Source organism: Tupaia chinensis, unplaced genomic scaffold (assembly GCF_000334495.1).
Source record: "Tupaia chinensis unplaced genomic scaffold, TupChi_1.0 Scaffold000074_1, whole genome shotgun sequence".
Classification (NCBI taxonomy): Eukaryota; Metazoa; Chordata; class Mammalia; order Scandentia; family Tupaiidae; genus Tupaia; species Tupaia belangeri.
The window spans coordinates 1,159,679-1,179,230 of record NW_006159534.1 but is presented as its reverse complement, the minus strand read 5'-3'; the positions used below and the strand labels follow the sequence as shown (position 1 = coordinate 1,179,230).

Genomic DNA, 19,552 nt, shown 5'->3' with positions numbered 1-19,552 from the left:
AAACCCCCCTTTTAAAAAAAAAAAAAAAGACTAGATAAATTTCATCATGGGAAAGTCTATTAGGTGAAGGTACAATGCCAATTCACATTATCCTGACAGTCTACAAAGGAGGAGTATATATTATTGGGAGCATGCAACATTTGAAAGTTACTTATTTTTTCTTTAATTTGCTAGGGGGTGTGTGTTTGCCAGAGGGAGGGAAAGCAAGAAAGCACTCCCCACGGGGCATGGTTATGCTGCAATCCCTTCTCCTCCATCTTTCCGTGTTTTAGGATTTTTGACATGCATGAACACACACCTGGTGTGTTTTCCGAGCCACCAGGTATGGGACTAGAACTGCATTGACAGCCACATGGGATCCAGCCACCTTAACCACTAGGTCACAAGTTGGGCTGAAAAATTAACATTTAAAAAAGATATCAATGAGACACACGATAAGGATTCAGGTTTAGAATTTAGGGAGGGTAAGAAAATAATGCCACCCTATTTCTGCCCAGGCTATTGTATTGCTCTACAACAATGCTACGAGGTAGTTATTTTTATTTCTTTTTTAAAGAATTATTTTATTTAACTTTCTTTCTTTACTTCTTTTAATTTGACCAAATAGGGACAGAGTGAGAGAGAGAAAGAGCGAAAGTGAGAAAGCAAGCTGTCAGATCTGGGACTCAAACCGCGGCCGGTCATGTGGAAGTCCAGCATCCCTAACTACCATGCCAGCTGCCGGCCCACTATGAGGTAGTTATTATCCTCATTTTACACATGAGGAAAACTGTGGCTGGCTCTGATAAATGATGCAATTTTGCCCAAGGTCACATTGCTAGAAAGTACCAGGCTATCTTAATCAAAGATATGCTCTTTTTCACTGCACCATGGTTTTCACACAGGATATTTTGGGGTAGGAGAGAATGGATGACCCATTCAAATAAGGCCTTCAGGTCCACTGTCACCATCTCAACCACAAGGAGCTATATTTACTTCATTCCTTTCACTTCCATATATTGTAATCACAGATTAAAAGCAGCCTCAGTTTTCTAATTATACTCTAACATGAACCAGGCAATTTTACCGAAGCAAATGCAGTACATTAATTCACTACCAACAAAACAAAACTCCATCTTGTTTCATTATCCATGATTGAGAATAAAATCACGTAACAAATTTACCCCACAAATAAAGGCACCAAAAGACCCAATTAGAGATCTAATGTGCAAGTGAAGTAACATGCTTATTTAGCTGTTCTCTTGGATAACACACCCAAAACAACGGTTACCATCATTAAAACTTACAGAAAAGAAATTCTAAGAAGGTAAAAAAGTATTATCCTGTAACTAAAAATAATTTTCAACTAATAATTTTCAGCAAAATAAGAAAAATAAATCTTCCTGATACACATTAGCAAGAGTTTTAGCTTTTATTTATTTGTTTAGAAGTGTAGGTAGTGGTTTAAAGAAAAGACTTGCTAAAAGCAGAACAGCCTTAGCTTAGCTTCTCAACAGTCTGTGGTTCTACACTTATTTATCGATTGTCACTTAAAATTTTGGGCAGAAAAAAATCACTAGTAAACAAAAGGAAAAATGAGGGTTTTTTGTTTGTTTTAAATAGCCTTGATCCAACAAATACAGTAGTCAATTCAGAACCATGACAGAGCAACGAAGACCTCTCTTGGGAGTGCACAGTTAAAATATTACTTTACAGAAATAGACCTAGGAATTCCATTCACTTTCTCTAAAAGACTAGCTTATTCAAAACCAAATCTTAGACCAATCTTATATGGAAAATATCATTTTAAATTCAAGTGAGTGACACATTGTATTTTTATAATCCAAGAAATTACAAGCTGTATGAAAGCGGTCTTATTGTGGGTTCACGATTCCATTACAATGCTATTGTCGGCACATGACTGCTTGAGAACACACAGAATGGCTTTTTAAAAGTAACCTCCTTGGAAGTGCACTGGTGCCTGTTGAAGTGGGATTTGATGTTTGAAAAATGCCTAAACTTATCTGGAACAAAGATAGGGTAAGTAATATGATACTTGTGGTCTAAATTAAGCTGTGACTATTCAGAAACTGTATTTATCTTATGAGACCCAAATTGACTTTAAACAATTCAAAAGGCTTCCCAAAACATTCTGGTTAGCAGTAGGACTGTTAGAATACCAACAAACTTTCACATGGCTGCCCTAAATTAATAATACTCATTTGAATAATTCATAAAGTCTCACTTCTCTGGATGGAAAGTTAAACTACATGGTCTCTGATATCGTTTCCAAAGCTCAGTCTTTACAAACAGAATCTTACCTCATACATACACATAAAGTTCCTACATGCCACTATGAATAAGGGATGGGCATTTTATAACCTAGAAACCTGACATACCAAGAGCATTTCACTGAAACGGTCGCATACTAATTTGTTTCATCTAAAAATATACTACCATTAAAAGTATAACAATTAAGCAAATGCAGAAGCCAGCTTCTGGGTTCTTAATAATCACTTTAATATTAATAGAGGTGATTAATACTTACATTACAGACTCATGAGTCTGCAGAATAATTCAAGGTAAGTCAGTATTAAGACAGTAAAATAACTGTACCAAAGGATAGTTTAAAATAACTTAAAAGATGTTTTTACCTCAAAATTATATATATAAAAAATTCCATGTAAGTTCCATGATAAAATAATTTAAACACATGATTGACTCTGAAAAATCTTTTTAAAAAATTACATTGGGGGGCCAGCAGGTGGTATAGTAGTTAAGGTGCTGGATTCCCACATGGTTGACCGTGGTTCTAGTCTTGGGCCCAGTGGCTTGAAAATCATGCCAAGCACATGTGGGTATATGCCCAAGAACCCCAGGAAGAGAAAGGAGAAGACTGTGGCATGGCCATCCCCCCCACCGGGTGATTTCTTACTTTCCTTCTGTCTTCTCTGTCTCTCTCCGGTGAGCTCATGTGCCCTATGGCAAAAACCTTTTTTAAAAAATTACTTTGGAAATTTTAAGACTTACATTTTTCTTTTTCCTGTGCCACTTCTTTTTCTATTCCTACTCTGATCCCCTCAATATATATTACTCATGCGAACTCAAGAATTCAAGGTGAAAGGCATGTTTTTAAAAGTATAACAATTAAGCAAATGCAGAAGCCAGCTTCTGGGTTCTTAATAATCACTTTAATATTAATAGAGGTGATTAATACTTACATTACAGACTCATGAGTCTGCAGAATAATTCAAGGTAAGTCAGTATTAAGACAGTAAAACAACTTTACCAAAGGATAGTTTAAAATAACCTAAAAGATGTTTTTAATCTCAAAATTAAATATAAAAAAAATTCCATGTAAGTTCCATGATAAAATAATTTAAACACATGATTGACTCTGAAAAATCTTTTTAAAAAATTAAATTGGGGGGCCAGCAGGTGGTATAGTAGTTAAGGTGCTGGATTCCCACATGGTTGACCGTGGTTCTAGTCTTGGGCCCAGTGGCTTGAAAATCATGCCAAGCACATGTGGGTATATGCCCAAGAACCCCAGGAAGAGAAAGGAGAAGACTGTGGCATGGCCATCCCCCCCACCGGGTGATTTCTTACTTTCCTTCTGTCTTCTCTGTCTCTCTCCGGTGAGCTCATGTGCCCTATGGCAAAAACCTTTTTTAAAAAATTACTTTGGAAATTTTAAGACTTACATTTTTCTTTTTCCTGTGCCACTTCTTTTTCTATTCCTACTCTGATCCCCTCAATATATATTACTCATGCGAACTCAAGAATTCAAGGTGAAAGGCATGTTTTTGCTTCACAGAAAATACGACCTATATGAAGAAAAAGTAAATATTAAATAGAACTGAACTTTTTGAAAAAGAATTCAAAATAGGATGTTTAACAAGATTATCTTTGCAAAATATTTTTCTCTCTTTCCTCTAGAAGTAGCAAAAAATCATCCCACATTATATTCCTTTCTTCCCCAAGTACATGTTTAATTAGTAACACATTCTAGCAGTGTGCATGAAAGAAAGCCTAAGCCAGAGGTACTTAAATGATTTCTTCTTGAGTTGTTTTGGCTAATTCACTGGCCAAGAAAAGAGAAGATTTAATCTGATTGGACGGAGTCAAGAAACAAAAACAGCTATGTCATTACTGAAGCTTAAGATGATATGCATGATACAGCAAAAATCTGTCATTACTCCAGCTGTAAGTCTCCCTTCTCCCAAAAAGGAAAAAGAAAGTCTTGCTTTATTGTACAAGCCTCCGATGAACTTCCAACAGGTCAGCTTCAGGTGACCTAGGAATGGAATAAGCCGTCTGTAAACCTTGGAGTGCTCCAAATAACCCGGGTGTGACTTCAGTAACAGCTGGCCCCAAGTCAGGCAGAGTACTCAATCTTCAGACACAAGGACGGAAACAGAGTCTAAGCTTCTAAAACACGTAACGACAAGTCCAGGAACGTGGCCGAACATAATCCAGAAATGTGGGCTACAATGAGAAAGAAGAAAGGAAGAACAGCTTACTTGCTTACACTGTGTAGGTGAGGTGTGATGATGCCGAACTGTACATAAGCACCATCTCTTTCTAGGGTTGTCGGAAAAGTCATGACACGTTTTTGCAAAGAGAAACAGGAAACTAGGTCATGGCTTTCCCGACAACCTAATTACATATTGCCTTTTTATTTTAGTACAGCTCTACTTTTAGTAGCCGAACAAATCTAAATGGTAGTATGTTAAGGATAACAAAATAAACAAATGACAATAATAAGAGGTTTTAAATTACTGAATTATCTACAGGTGGAGCAGATGAAGGTACTATGAAAGTTTAGAAATAGGGGAAAAAAAGGGAAATGAATTTGAAAAGCTTCATGGAAGAAACAGCATCCAAACTAAATTTTCACAGAGGAATCAAATCTGACATGTGGAATCTGTATGCAAAGAGCAAATATGAAACAAAGACAGAATTTGGAGTCAAGAGCAATTAGTTCAGAAGCACTAAGGGGACTAATAGGAAATAAACAGGGAAGAGTTGGACAACTAAAATAGGGTATATATTCAAAGGAAGAGAAGCTTAACAAACAGATTATCTGATAAGTATCTATGAGAAATAACTAGGCAGATAGAACCCCTCATCCCAATTTGGGAGTTATCCATATAGCGTTAAAAACGAAAGCCCTAAGAATAAATGAAACCTGAATATAATTACAAAAAAGAAAAGAAAAGAAAGCCAAAAAATATGAATCAAGAAAAATGGAATCTCAGGCATTTCAGTGTTGTGTTGTCTCACATTTGTACAAGAATTTACTGTTTTGCAAAGGAAGAAGGAAAAATGCTGTTTGGTGGCTGGGAAAACCCTGGAGAAAACCTATATTTTTAGAAGACAGGAAAAAAATTGGAAGGGGTGAAAGAAAAAGTAAAAGAGAGGGAAAAAAAAAAGCTAGAGAAGAATTCGATTTAAAAAAAAAACACAAAGAAAAATTGGATGTACAGTTAAGGTTAGATAATAAATTTATGCTTACATTCCACAGTTCCCTCTCTTTAACATTAATTCCACATCATCTTTTTTTAGTTCTTACTATAGGAGCATGCACTCACTTGAGAGAGAGAGAGACACAGAGATAAAGAGGGAAGATGAGAAGTCACCTCTCAGGGGAGACAGCCATAGCACAATCCCTTCTCTGCTCTCTTCTTGGGATTCTGGGCATGCGTGCACATGTGCAAGGCATGTTTTTCAAGACACTGGGTCCAGGACTTGAACCATACACTTGGCTATGTGGGATCTAGACACCTTAACTCTCCACCAACTGGCTGGCCTACTATCCTTCTTCATAATACTGCCCAGCCTCACAATCAGGACAAATAGGTTACTTTTTTTAATAATTATTTATTCACTCATTTATTTTAATTTGACTAGAGAGAGACACAGAGGAGGAAAGAGATAGAGGGAAAGTGACAAAGGAAGCTACCAAGTCTGGGACTCAAACGGTGGTCAGCCTTGTGGGAATGTCCAGCACCTTAACCGCCACGCCACCTGCTGGTCCCCAAATAGGCTACTTTTGCACTGCAGTTGGATGATTGACTCACATTTTTCAGAGGACAGTGCTGACGTGCATACCACTCTTGAGAATAAAAGCACAGAATGACTCCCTGGCCCAAGAAAAGGGACGTCCACATCAGAACATTCCAAATTGGTCTTTTCCGACTATCATTGACAAGGAAGTTGAAAGCCACTAAAGTTAGGAAGAGAACAAAAAAATATACAGTTATCAGAACAATGTATTAGGGGGTGAGGGGTCTCAGATGTGTGTTGTCACAACTTAAGCATTACAGCAGGCTTCAATTATTTACATACAAGCTTTGTTTGGGTCACTAGTCCTCTAAATAAAATGAAACTTCAGTATTAAAATTCATTAACCAACAATTAATAGGAAATCAGTAATCAACACATGAAAATACATTTCAGGACCAGCAATTAGCGTAATGGCTACGTCGCTGGACTCCCATGTAGTCGGTCGCGGTTCGAGTCTCGGACCCGGTGGCTTAAACTCAAACCAGGCGCGTGTGCATGCATGCCCAAGATCCCAAGAGGAGAATAGAGGAGAAGGGACTGTAGCATGGCCATCCCCCCTGGGGGGTGATTTCTCGCTTTCTGTCTCTCTGACGAGCACACATGACCTATAGCAAAAACCTCTCCAAAAAAAAAAAAAAAAAACCAGAAAAAAAGAAAGTACATTTCATGGAATTATTTATATTCTAACTTGTCCCTCTGCAGGTGGTATATACTGACAGTATTATGAATGGGGAAGTAATGTTGAAGGTTTCCATGATCTACCAGATCGGTGTTATCAAAGAACTTCAAGAAGTCACCTAGTTAATTTTCCTACTTCAAACTAAATATCTAGAAATAGAGTTGTGAATAAATTATTGAAAGTTAATATTCTGCCCATCTGGTACACAAACACTCTGAAATGCATTACTACTATCTAGCCCTTCTATACTGATTTTTAAAAAAGAATTAACTTTAGTTATCAATATTATTTTTTAATTTTGCAATAGGGTACATGGGTCCACCAGAGACAGAGAGAGAGAAAGAGGAAAAGTGAGAAAGCAAGTCGCCAGGTCCAAGACTCAAACTGTGGTCAGCCAAGTGGGAGTCCAGTACCTTTAACCACTCTGCTACCTGCTGGCCCCTCTATATTGATTTTATGGTTTCTTTCCTTTCTAACTTTAATGACACCCAGTTCATAGACAGTAAGATACTTACTTCCAAAGAACATGAAGAGCACGAAGAGCACTGGGTAGAAAAAGCTCAAGCAGACAGCGAGGGCATACTCGTGCACCACGGCAGACACGGCAAAGACAGCCAGCATGGCAGCAGACTTGAATCTTTTCGAGAAAAACTACAGGAAAGGAAACCATTAAAAAAGAATTTAAAATTTTTTTGAAGTAATTAATCATGAACCATATAAGACTTCTAATAATCACATGCCAAAGGCCCTTGTTTAATTATATTCATGTTTGATTTTCCAAGTCTACTTCTTGAATTAACCCAAAACTATTAATTATAAAAAAATGCTCATAAATTCTTATTTTATTAAAATGAGGCATTTTCCAAAATATTAATATTCAAACATCTGGTAATTTTCAAAAATACAAATAACATCTATTTGTAAGCTAATATGGTCAACAAAATATAGTTTCTAATATATAAATTATATATAAAATTTCAAATTTAGAGTAATACTGTATAGTGGATAAGGCAGGTATCCTCTCCATTTTCACAGAAAACAAAACTAAGATTTAGAGAGGAAGGCCAGCCAATGACATGGTAGTTAAGGTGGCTGCATGGCCAACTGCACAGTTCAAGTCCTAGACCCAGCAGCTTGAAAACTACATTCGGGGGCCAGCAGAGGGCATAGCGTTACGCTGCTAGACTCCAACATGGATGACTGTGGGTCAAGTCCTGGATCCGGTGACTTGAAGTTCCTCAAACCAGGTGCATGGGCATGTGTGCCCAAGATCCCAGGAGGAGAATGGAGTAGAAGGGATTGCAGCGTGGCCATTTCCCCAGGGGAGTGATTTCACACTTTCTGTCTCTCTGTCTCTCCCTCTGTGACTCCAGTGAGCACACGCCCTACAGCAAAAATCTCTCTCAAAAGAAAAGAAATATACATCGGGCATGTGTGCATGCATGCCCCAAATCTCAAGGGAAAAAAAGGTGGAAAAGGGATTACAGCATGGCCATCCCTTTGTGGGGGATGCTACAAGCTCTATAGCAAAAAACATTTTTTAAGAAGGGGGAAGGTACTTCATATTTGAAATTACACTTAAAAAGGATTGGACCTGCACTCAAATACAATCCTGTTTCCACCACAAGATGCAGCCAAAGGGTGTCCTTATTTAACAATAAAAACTGTAAAGCAGAGACACCATTTTTTTGTTTTGTTTTAGGTTTTTGTCACAGGGCATGGGTGCTGCCAGAAAGAGACAGAGTGAGGGAAAGTGAGCTATCATCCCAAAGAGGGAATGGTCACCTTGTAAACAAGGACTTCATTCTTTTCTCCTGGGATTCTGGGCATGTATGCACACATGTCTGGCATGATTTCCAGGCCGCTGGATCCTGGACTCAAACCGCGGTCAGTCATGTGGAAATCCAGCCACCTTAATTTGCAGCCACCTGCTAGCCCTCAAAGACACCAGTTTTAATCACAAGATTTGCAATTATACTTCATCAGTCGAAATATATTCTGCTCTAAAGGATGTCTCAAAAACATGCCACTGGGAACCAGCAGTTAGCGTAATGGCTATGTCGCTGGACTCCCACGTAGTCGACCGCGGTTCGCGTCTCGGACCCGGTGGCTTAAATCTCACGCCGGGCGCGTGTGCGTGCGTGCCCAAGATCCTGAGAGGAGAATGGAGGAGAAGGGATTGCGGCGTGACCATCCTCCCTGGGGGGTGATTTCTCGCTTTCTGTCTCTATGTCTGTCTGTCTGGCGAGCGCACGCGCCCTATAGCAAAAAAAAAAAAAAGAAAAGAAAAGAAAAGAAAAACATGCCATTGATGGGAGAGACATAAATCTACACATAGATGTTTCTGCATGTTTAAATGAAACAAAACAAATGAAAAAAAGCTAGAGGGAGGTTATTTTTTCCTTATGAGAGTTTTAAGAAATGACCCATTGTTGGTGGGCCACTTCCCTCCTCAAGGGCTTGAAGCGTTCTTCCTTTATAATCGTGTGAGAGAAAATCCAGTAAAAAAAAAAAAAAATGGTATTAGACCCAGTACCATATGCCCTGGTTTCGAAGCAGTATGTTTTAAACCAGAAGAGTTCTTAGATGTCTCATAAGAAAACTGAAGTAAAATACCACCACCCTTTCCTCATGAATAATTAAGTAGAACCTCCAACTACTCAATGTCACTTTCTGGGGAAGAATCTCCATTTCTTATGTAATACCAGCTAAATCTTGCTGCTTACCCAGAGAAAGTCCTTGTAAGCATAATAATATAGCCAGTCATGGACCACCACATTCCAGGTCCTGTAATAATTGGAGTATGACGTGGAGTTCCACCAATCCTGAGAAAAAAGGTAAAGGTATAAAATGACACACACATAGTACCAACGCAAAAACCTCTGCATGTTCCCAAAGAACATACATACAGAACACAGGTTGTGATAACCTATACAGTGGTGTCAGAAAAACCTTACGAGGCATTTTGATTATTAGTGTAGAATATGACATTAATTCTAGTGCTCTGTATAATTAAGTCCTAGCGTCAATATGTCTCATAGCAAACAGGTGCTGATGGAAGCTACCAGAATATACAGAATTATAACAGTAGTCAGTAAGCCCTCCCCTTACCTGGTTAACATGTAAGAGAGAATGCTGTTTGGTGGTATCATTAAGAGTTAAAAAAAAAATTGTTTAGGTTTTTGCCATAGGACACATGCACTTGCCAGAAAGAGAGGAAAAAGAAATCACCCAGGGGAAACGGACACACCCCAATCCTCCAGTTACCTCTCAAGATTTTGGACACACACACACACACACACACACACATACACACACACACACAGCTTGATTCTCAAGCCACCAGGTCCAGGATTCAAATCGTGGTCAGTCATGTGGGAGTCCAGAGCCTTAACATCCATACCAACAGCTGGCCCCATAAAGGGCAAAATTTCAGTTACAACCACACAGAGTGAGATAGTAGCCTCCTCCAAATTCCAATGTCCCTTTATGTATCTCTTGCTCCTAATTTTACGTCTGTATTAATGTAATCAGACATTTAATCCACACGTTTCTTTTGAGAAAGGAGTGGTGGACTTGGGGTATTGTCAAAACAACCAACAAAATTCAAGGGGGCCTTTTGGCAGAATTATAGAACATTATAAACCACTCTTTCTAACCTAGAGCTTAATTCCAACTTTAGAAATACAAGAATACTATTTCAGGGGCTGGCAAGTGGTGTGGTGGCTAAGGGTGCTGGACTCCCACATGGCCAACTACAGTTCGAGTCCCAGACCTGGTGGCTTGCTTTCTCACTTTCTCTCTCTCTCTCTCTTTCTCTCTCTCTCTCTCTCTCTCTTTCTCCCCCTGTCCCTCCCTCCCTCCTTCCCTCGTTCTCTCTCTATCCCTCCCTTGTCAAATTAAAATAAATAAATAAAGTTAAAGTATTTATTTTAAAGAATACTACTTTAAGCAGAATCCATGGTTTTCAAAATAAAGGAAGTTGAAGTTATTTCCCTGATCAACTATTCAACAGTCTTAAATGGAAAATTGCTGAGTCCACTGTTAAGAACTAAGTGGCCAATTTCAAATGAGCAAACAGTCAGTGAAGTCTCAGAATGCCCTCTGGACAAACGCTTTCCCACCATAAGTAATCACGAATATACCCTCATGGGGTCCAGTAGAAACCCAACGCTATATAAAGGGAGAAGATCTTAGCTATATTATCAGAAAAATGGATGACTCTATGCTAACTGTATCTATATCAGACTCTCAGACCTAATACTGGTAGAACATGCAGGAAAGGAAATTATTTCATATTTTGTGTCAGAAAGTTGTTAATGTGAGCCAATGATGCTCAAATACTTAAAAATAAGAAATACATAAAATGTTAAAGGATGAGTCCAAGTATATATTACCTTATAAAACATCCTGTCGCCAAAGCGCAACATCTCAGCAAAGGCATTGAGCCAGCAGTGCAAAAAGGCAAAAAATGACAGTAACATCATTAGCACACCTAAAGATAAGATTAACAAATATTCAGTCTTTCCAAACACTCACATACCAAGCAGTTAATTATATGTCATCATTTGTTTAGCTGAGATTATTCTGTAAAGTAAAAGTTATTATTACAGCAAATACTTTCTAGAGACAATATGGTATTCTTTCGAAAGTGAACTATTTTAATTTTACAAAGCATTAACTTCCTTCCAAGTGGGTTTTACAGATAACAGATGACCTGTTCTGCTTTTAACAGAAATGCTTAGATGTATGGCTTAAGCTGGTATCCAAGGCTCTTTAAAACCTGGCCCCCTTACATACCTCTAAACCAATCAGTGAAAACCAGGAGAGAGATTTTTAGCCCCTACCCCCCCACCCCCAAGATATTCTGCAATTCTCTCTCATTGTCATATATCTGTTACCTCTCAAGATTTTGGACACACACACACACACACACACACATACACACACACACACACACAGCTTGATTCTCAAGCCACCAGGTCCAGGATTCAAATCGTGGTCAGTCATGTGGGAGTCCAGAGCCTTAACATCCATACCAACAGCTGGCCCCATAAAGGGCAAAATTTCAGTTACAACCACACAGAGTGAGATAGTAGCCTCCTCCAAATTCCAATGTCCCTTTATGTATCTCTTGCTCCTAATTTTACGTCTGTATTAATGTAATCAGACATTTAATCCACACGTTTCTTTTGAGAAAGGAGTGGTGGACTTGGGGTATTGTCAAAACAACCAACAAAATTCAAGGGGGCCTTTTGGCAGAATTATAGAACATTATAAACCACTCTTTCTAACCTAGAGCTTAATTCCAACTTTAGAAATACAAGAATACTATTTCAGGGGCTGGCAAGTGGTGTGGTGGCTAAGGGTGCTGGACTCCCACATGGCCAACTACAGTTCGAGTCCCAGACCTGGTGGCTTGCTTTCTCACTTTCTCTCTCTCTCTCTCTTTCTCTCTCTCTCTCTCTCTCTCTCTTTCTCCCCCTGTCCCTCCCTCCCTCCTTCCCTCGTTCTCTCTCTATCCCTCCCTTGTCAAATTAAAATAAATAAATAAAGTTAAAGTATTTATTTTAAAGAATACTACTTTAAGCAGAATCCATGGTTTTCAAAATAAAGGAAGTTGAAGTTATTTCCCTGATCAACTATTCAACAGTCTTAAATGGAAAATTGCTGAGTCCACTGTTAAGAACTAAGTGGCCAATTTCAAATGAGCAAACAGTCAGTGAAGTCTCAGAATGCCCTCTGGACAAACGCTTTCCCACCATAAGTAATCACGAATATACCCTCATGGGGTCCAGTAGAAACCCAACGCTATATAAAGGGAGAAGATCTTAGCTATATTATCAGAAAAATGGATGACTCTATGCTAACTGTATCTATATCAGACTCTCAGACCTAATACTGGTAGAACATGCAGGAAAGGAAATTATTTCATATTTTGTGTCAGAAAGTTGTTAATGTGAGCCAATGATGCTCAAATACTTAAAAATAAGAAATACATAAAATGTTAAAGGATGAGTCCAAGTATATATTACCTTATAAAACATCCTGTCGCCAAAGCGCAACATCTCAGCAAAGGCATTGAGCCAGCAGTGCAAAAAGGCAAAAAATGACAGTAACATCATTAGCACACCTAAAGATAAGATTAACAAATATTCAGTCTTTCCAAACACTCACATACCAAGCAGTTAATTATATGTCATCATTTGTTTAGCTGAGATTATTCTGTAAAGTAAAAGTTATTATTACAGCAAATACTTTCTAGAGACAATATGGTATTCTTTCGAAAGTGAACTATTTTAATTTTACAAAGCATTAACTTCCTTCCAAGTGGGTTTTACAGATAACAGATGACCTGTTCTGCTTTTAACAGAAATGCTTAGATGTATGGCTTAAGCTGGTATCCAAGGCTCTTTAAAACCTGGCCCCCTTACATACCTCTAAACCAATCAGTGAAAACCAGGAGAGAGATTTTTAGCCCCTACCCCCCCACCCGCAAGATATTCTGCAATTCTCTCTCATTGTCATATATCTGGTTGTCACACCAAGGGTGGGACTATGCTACTGCTATCTAGTTGTTAGAGGCCAGGGTGCAGCTGAACATCCTATAATGCACAAGACAGTCACCCCAAATAAGGAATTATTCAGTGCCAAATGTTAACAGTGACAAGTTAACACAACCTAGTCTAAGTTTACCTCTGGTGACCCTACCCTCAGAGTTGTAAACATTGCTCATAACTGGACTTCTGTCACTCCAAAATACTCTGTCTTTGCATCCACACCACGACATACCTTTTCACCACTTTTATGCCAGGCAAAAGCTTATTTTTCAATACCCAATGTTAAATGTCATCTCTAATATGAAACAAAGACCATAAACGCTTTGTTTACCCTATGTATATAGTGTATACTGTATTATATTGTAAGGTATATATGTCCATCCCTTTCACTTATTTAAAAATATTTACAGAGCCACTACTATCTATCAGACACTATGTGAGAGACTGTGAATGGCTCCCAGACAACAACCCTTGATCTCAGAGAATTTGCAGCCTACACAGAAAGGAACCCAAATATGTAACACATATCCTACTACAGATGCTGATATCAAGTTTAGTTCCAAGATATATTAGAATAAGTCTTGGAGGAAGTTAGAGAGGGGAAGGTAAATGACAAAAAAAATATTACCAACACTTAGCATGTAGGGAAGACAGAATAAACTATAGCTAAAATGAGGCACCCAGAGGGTAAGGATTACATGTGTCATGTTCACTGCCATGTCCTCAGCACCTGGCACATGATAGGTACTTGCACATCTCTAGAAAATAATAAATAAATGGACTGAGTGGAGTTATGAAATTAAGGTATGTGGTTGAAAGACAGGAGGAGTAAACAACGGTGGCAAGAAATATTTTAAACTGTGGTCAGTGGCTGCCCTGTAGTGCAATGGCTAAGTGCTGTACACTGGAACCAGATCCCATGTGGCAACTGTAGTTCGAACCTCAGCCCTGGTACCTTGGGAACCACGCCAGGTACCATGTGTACATGTGCCCAAATTCCTGCCACGATCGAGAAATGGAGAAGGAATGGTGGAGTGACCATGCCCACTGAGAAGTACACATGCTTTCCTGGGCTCTCTGGTGAGTGCACAAGCCCTCTGGGGGCTGGGGAGGGAAAGTGGTATCCAATGCTTCAAGGAAGTCAAACTGCGTTAAAGGCTAATCCACTTACTATGTTATTTTTTTTAAAATAATTATTTTATTTAACTTTATTTATTTATTTATTTTCATTTGACCAGAGGGGCAGAGTGAGAGAGAGAGAGAGAGAGAGGGGGAAAGTGAGAAAGCAAGCTGCCAGGTCCAGGATCCAAACCACCGTCAGCCATGTGGGAATCCAGCCACCTGCTGGCCCCTCCACTTACTATGTTTAGAAGCAGGAAGTTACTAGTGATTTTTCAAAAGGGCATTTCAGTGGCCTGCTTGGATTAGAAGCAAGATTATAGTGAATTGAATAGTGAACAGGAAGCTAAAGCATAAAGAGGGATTGTGCACAGAGTGAAGGCCAGCAGATAAACAGAAAGATCGGTCTGAGGTGGAAGAAGTACATTTCATTTTTGAGAGAAATTAAAAAAAAAAAAAAAGAAAAGAGGTAAAGATGGGTACAGATATGTAGAATAACTTCACAGCAAGTAAACCAAAGGTGCTCATATGCAACAGCTTTCTATTTTCCTTGTGAATTTATAAAATGTTAAAATTAACCAGTGCCCATTGTTACCTGGCAAGATGGAGTTAAATACACATAGGACCAGAACGCGAGCACTGAAGGGCTCCTGTTTAATATTCCGGAACAAGGGAGCACAGAGTCTTTCAAAGATGTAGTACACATAAAAAAGGCAACCAAAAACCTGGAACAAATGAATAGATAATTATAATAATGACTGCTTGGAAAAGGAAAGAGAACTATTTTTTCCTCTAAAAGAAAACACATTTGTGATCCCTGACCTGCTAATGTAATCCATGTAACACTGTATATAAAACTGACATAATCTTTGAGAGAGATTACTCAAGCCTTGTTTCTATCTTACCTTTTCCTAACTCTTTACCAAGTGACATTTTTAAAAGATCACACTCTTAGAACTTGGTTTTCTTGCTACATGTTTGACTGAGGAAGGAATTTAAAATGGGATCTTTTGAGATTTATGACTGATAAGGAGGTAAGGTAGAATTGTGGGTCTTAGATCACACTTAAACATATGTACATTTTAAAAACAAAAGGGGAGGGAAGAAATTAATTAGAAGCTTACTGAAATAACCATATAGAAGTACTCTAATTAAAGTAGCCTTTTATTTGAGAAAATTGCTATGGGTGCTAGCCAAACACTATTTGCCGTACTGGGAACAGTTTGAAAGACTTCTAGTCTTAAAGAGAAAATATTCCTGAACTCCCAGTGTCCCTAAATTTATCTGCACTTTACATAGATTATTATTATAAATACGAAAAAAAATTACGTTATTATAAATATAAATATATCTCCTTCAACACATCTTATGTGTTAGGAGAAATTTACCTGTGCAAACTGCATAGCAACATATCCCCATCTTACAGTGGGAGTCCTAAAAAAGGAAGAACCAAAATAAGTTGTCTAAATAAAGTAAATAATTGAACTTTAATAAATATCCTTGCAATTAATATTTTTCCATACAGATTATTACTTAGGGCTAACACGAAATACAATCCTATCAAGAGCTGTAATCAAATGAGACTGACAGAGTTACCACTGGAGGCTCCCCATGCCAGAGAGAAAAATGAACACCCATTCATTCTATGTTCCTGGAGTCCTGTATGAACCCGCCCTGCCTACCTATCCTAACTCACTGTGCCACACTTCTGGTGCTTATCATATACTGCAACAAAGCGCCATTACCTGGGATAGCTGTCCCGGTAGATAAGGGTAGGGGCGAACAAGAAGTACAAGTACTGGTTGACTGTGGGTATTGGAATAGTACCTAGAGAAGGAAAACGATACTTAGATCAAAGGCTCTTTGATTTCTCTCAACCAAACTAAAAGAGGAAAATAAGGTAGCACAGATCAGGGAAAAATAAAATAACCTCTCTTAGTCCACTTTGTTTCTTCCTCATTTCCTAAAATTAGTTCTTATTCTGGTACTGATTAATAATCTTTCTAAACCAAGTTATTACTGAGATAACTTTTAGAGTTAAAACAGTAATTTGCAAAGAATACGTAAGGCACAGATGTAATGAGGCTATTAACATCCCACAAAAATAATGTAAAGTTACAAAATAATTATCTTTTTAATTGTAGGTATAAGGGCAAGAAGAGAAAATTAGGAAAAAGTGAGTGTTCAAAGTCAATATATAATAGATTCTATATATTTTAAATCAAACATAATCCCTACAGAATGTGATATACCAATCCCAATAAATATCACAGTATGAAATATCCTATCTAATAATCCTTTAACCTGGGGCCAGCAGGTGGCATGGTGGTTAAGGCGCTGGACTCCCATATGGCCAACTATAGTTTGAGTCCTGGACCTGACACCTTGCTTTTTCACTTTCCCTCTGTCTGTCTCTTGCTTTTTTTAAAGAGGTTTTTGCCTTAGAGTGTGTGCTCTCACCATAGAGAGAGACAGTGAGAAAGAAAATGAAAGATCATCCCCGGGGGGATGGCCATGCCACAATCCCTTCTCCTCCATTCTCCTCCCTTGATCTTGGGCACATATGCCCACGCACCCAGTGTGTTTCAAGTCACATCTAGGACTCAGATCGTGGTTGACCATGTGGGAGTCCAACAACATAACTATTATGCCATCTGCTGGCCCACTCTCCCTGGTGAGTGGATGTGTCCTACAGAAAATTAAAAATGATAAATAAATAATTCTTTAACAAAAAAAGAATCACTTAAAAAATAATAAATAAATAATCCATTAGCCTAATGGGATTACATACTTGATTTCTCCTTTGCTGAATTTAGGACTCGAGGCACATTCTCTCTGACAAATGAGTGGGCCTTCATTATCAAACGAATCTACAAAAGGAGGGGAAAAAGAAAGATGAATTTTCTATTATTGTCTTATATCCTAAAAGTGACACCCCCCCAAAACCACTGAATTATATTCATACGAAAGAACTTCTTAGATTTGTACATATTAACACAAGTTCACTTTTACAGAATAAAGCATATTAATCCAAAACAAAACTTCCCAGGAAAGACATGTAACTACTCAAAGTATTATGCACTGTTACAGGCATAGTATAAATTAAAAAATTTAAAAAGTCTATTTGAAGAAAATCTTCTGAACTGGTCCTTTCCCACTTGTCAAATAGAGCATTACAGACAGCCAATACAGTCTGAAAATTATGAAGGGTGTATGAGCAATTTTTTTAAAAATCCTTTACTTAGATGGAAACAATTAAATGACAGAACAATGATTGTGGCACATTTTTTTAAATCAGTTTTTAATTACAAAAATATTAATAATTTATATTACTTTTACAAGAAGTATTCGGGAACAAAATTTTACTTGATCCAGAAGAGTTCAATGTAATTTACTTTCATTATCAAGATTCAGAGAATGTTTATACTAGAATGAATCTTTTTTCCCTTCTTTTTTAAAAGACAGGGTCTTGTGAGACCAGCAGATGGCATAATAGTTATGTCACTGGACTCCCACATGGCTGACTGCTGTTTGAATCCCAGACCCAGGGGCTTGAAACTCATGCCAGGTGCATGTATGTACATGCCCAAAATCCTAGAGGAGAAGGAACTGTGGTATAGCAAACCCCCTTGGTGGTGGTAGTAGGGGGTAATTTCTCACTTTCTGTGTCTCTAGTGAATGCATGTGCCCTCTAGGAAAAATCTCTCTTAAAAAAAAAAAAAAGACAGGGTCTTGCTATGTTGCAATCCCCTTGCCCCAGCCTCCTGAGTAGTTGAGACTATAGGCAGGTACTACTTCACTGGTATTTTTAGGGTGAGCTCCAGAAATCAAACTGCATCTTCTGTAAGGCCTTTGCTTGCCAAGCCAGTGTCTATCAGCATATACTGCCATGGTTGAGCCTAGAATCAATCCTCTAAGATGATCTAATTTAACTCTTTAATTTTATAGATAATGACAAGAAGAACCAGATATCAAAATTTATCCATGTTACTACAGCTAAAAATAACAGAATCAGTATCAAATATTTTTTTAACCCTTGATTTCCAATAAGCTTATTTTGTTGTTGTTACTTCAACTAAGCATAAGCACTGCACTGGTTAACACTCAAAAGCTCACCTGTTCAAGTATAACAATGAACCGGGAGGCTGGAGGAAGTGTATATGCTAAGACAACATAGGTTGGTACAAAACCTAGACCTCCAATCTGGAAAACCATGAAAAGGAAGCCATAGAAGAGAGAATGCATCACTGGGTGAGAACTGCTGGTGTAGTCATTAGCCCAACGTTGAAATAGGAAATAGGGAATTCCAAGCGTAGACAGGAACATGGCCCACCAGGTCCAAACAACAATAGGAAATTTGCCAAAAGCATAAGACAGGAGACTGAACTCCAGCACCAGCCTGGGGAAGAAAAGCACAAAGAAAGAACATATAAGCTGATTCTTAACATGCAATGAGTTCATAATATTCAAAACTTTCAGATTCAAACATTTCTCTTAGGAAACACAACAACTTTAATACAGTGATGTCATGAATGTAACAGTTCAGCTAGGTAAGAGACCTGCTTCTAACTCCCCACTTCACAGTTTATCTCAACAATTATTTTATAAGAATACTAATAGTCTTTGAACTTAAGATATCTAAGATAGTAAGAATGAACTTATGAAAGATTAGATTCTTATTTCAATATTTTTAAACACTAAAATATTCTATGGCAAAATATTCAACTAAATATTTCATGTGCAAAATACGATTTTTCAGAAGCAAATAAGTAAAATTTTAAAATCTATGAACATATAATTCTACCTTTATATCAAAATTTAATTTTCCAAAAATTCTCTTAATTCGATTTATAATCACACCATCCTTTAATAAGTTTTACATCAAAGACACATTTTTGGGGAACCAGCAGTTAGCGTAATGGCTATGTCGCTGGATTCCCACGTAGTCGGCTGCAGTTCGCGTCCCGGACCCGGTGGCTTAGAACTCACGCCAAGCATATGTGCATGCGTGCCCAAGATCCCGAGAGGAGAATGGAGGAGAAGGGATTGTGGCGTGACCATCCCCCTGGGGGTGATTTCTCGCTTTCTGTCTCTATGTCTCTCTCTGTCTGTCTGGTGAGTGCACGTGCACTGTAGCGAAAAACCT

At 38.2% G+C, this 19,552-nt stretch overlaps 1 protein-coding gene across 1 annotated transcript in view; it reads right to left on the bottom strand.

Annotated features, from left to right (window-relative positions):
* Positions 1–4,226: 4,226 nt before the first annotated feature.
* The window catches only part of SOAT1 (sterol O-acyltransferase 1), a 90,594-nt gene continuing 75,268 nt past the window's right edge, over positions 4,227–19,552 (bottom strand). Inside the window, exons 7-16 of the mRNA XM_006142314.3 lie at positions 18,523–18,805; positions 17,198–17,276; positions 16,152–16,233; positions 15,795–15,840; positions 15,002–15,131; positions 12,763–12,860; positions 9,454–9,552; positions 7,243–7,378; positions 6,063–6,208; positions 4,227–4,467 (exon numbers count right to left, since the gene is read on the bottom strand). Coding sequence (XP_006142376.1) covers positions 4,411–4,467; positions 6,063–6,208; positions 7,243–7,378; positions 9,454–9,552; positions 12,763–12,860; positions 15,002–15,131; positions 15,795–15,840; positions 16,152–16,233; positions 17,198–17,276; positions 18,523–18,805 — 1,156 coding nt within the window. The 3' untranslated portion in view covers positions 4,227–4,410. The remainder of the gene's footprint in view (positions 4,468–6,062; positions 6,209–7,242; positions 7,379–9,453; positions 9,553–12,762; positions 12,861–15,001; positions 15,132–15,794; positions 15,841–16,151; positions 16,234–17,197; positions 17,277–18,522; positions 18,806–19,552) is intronic.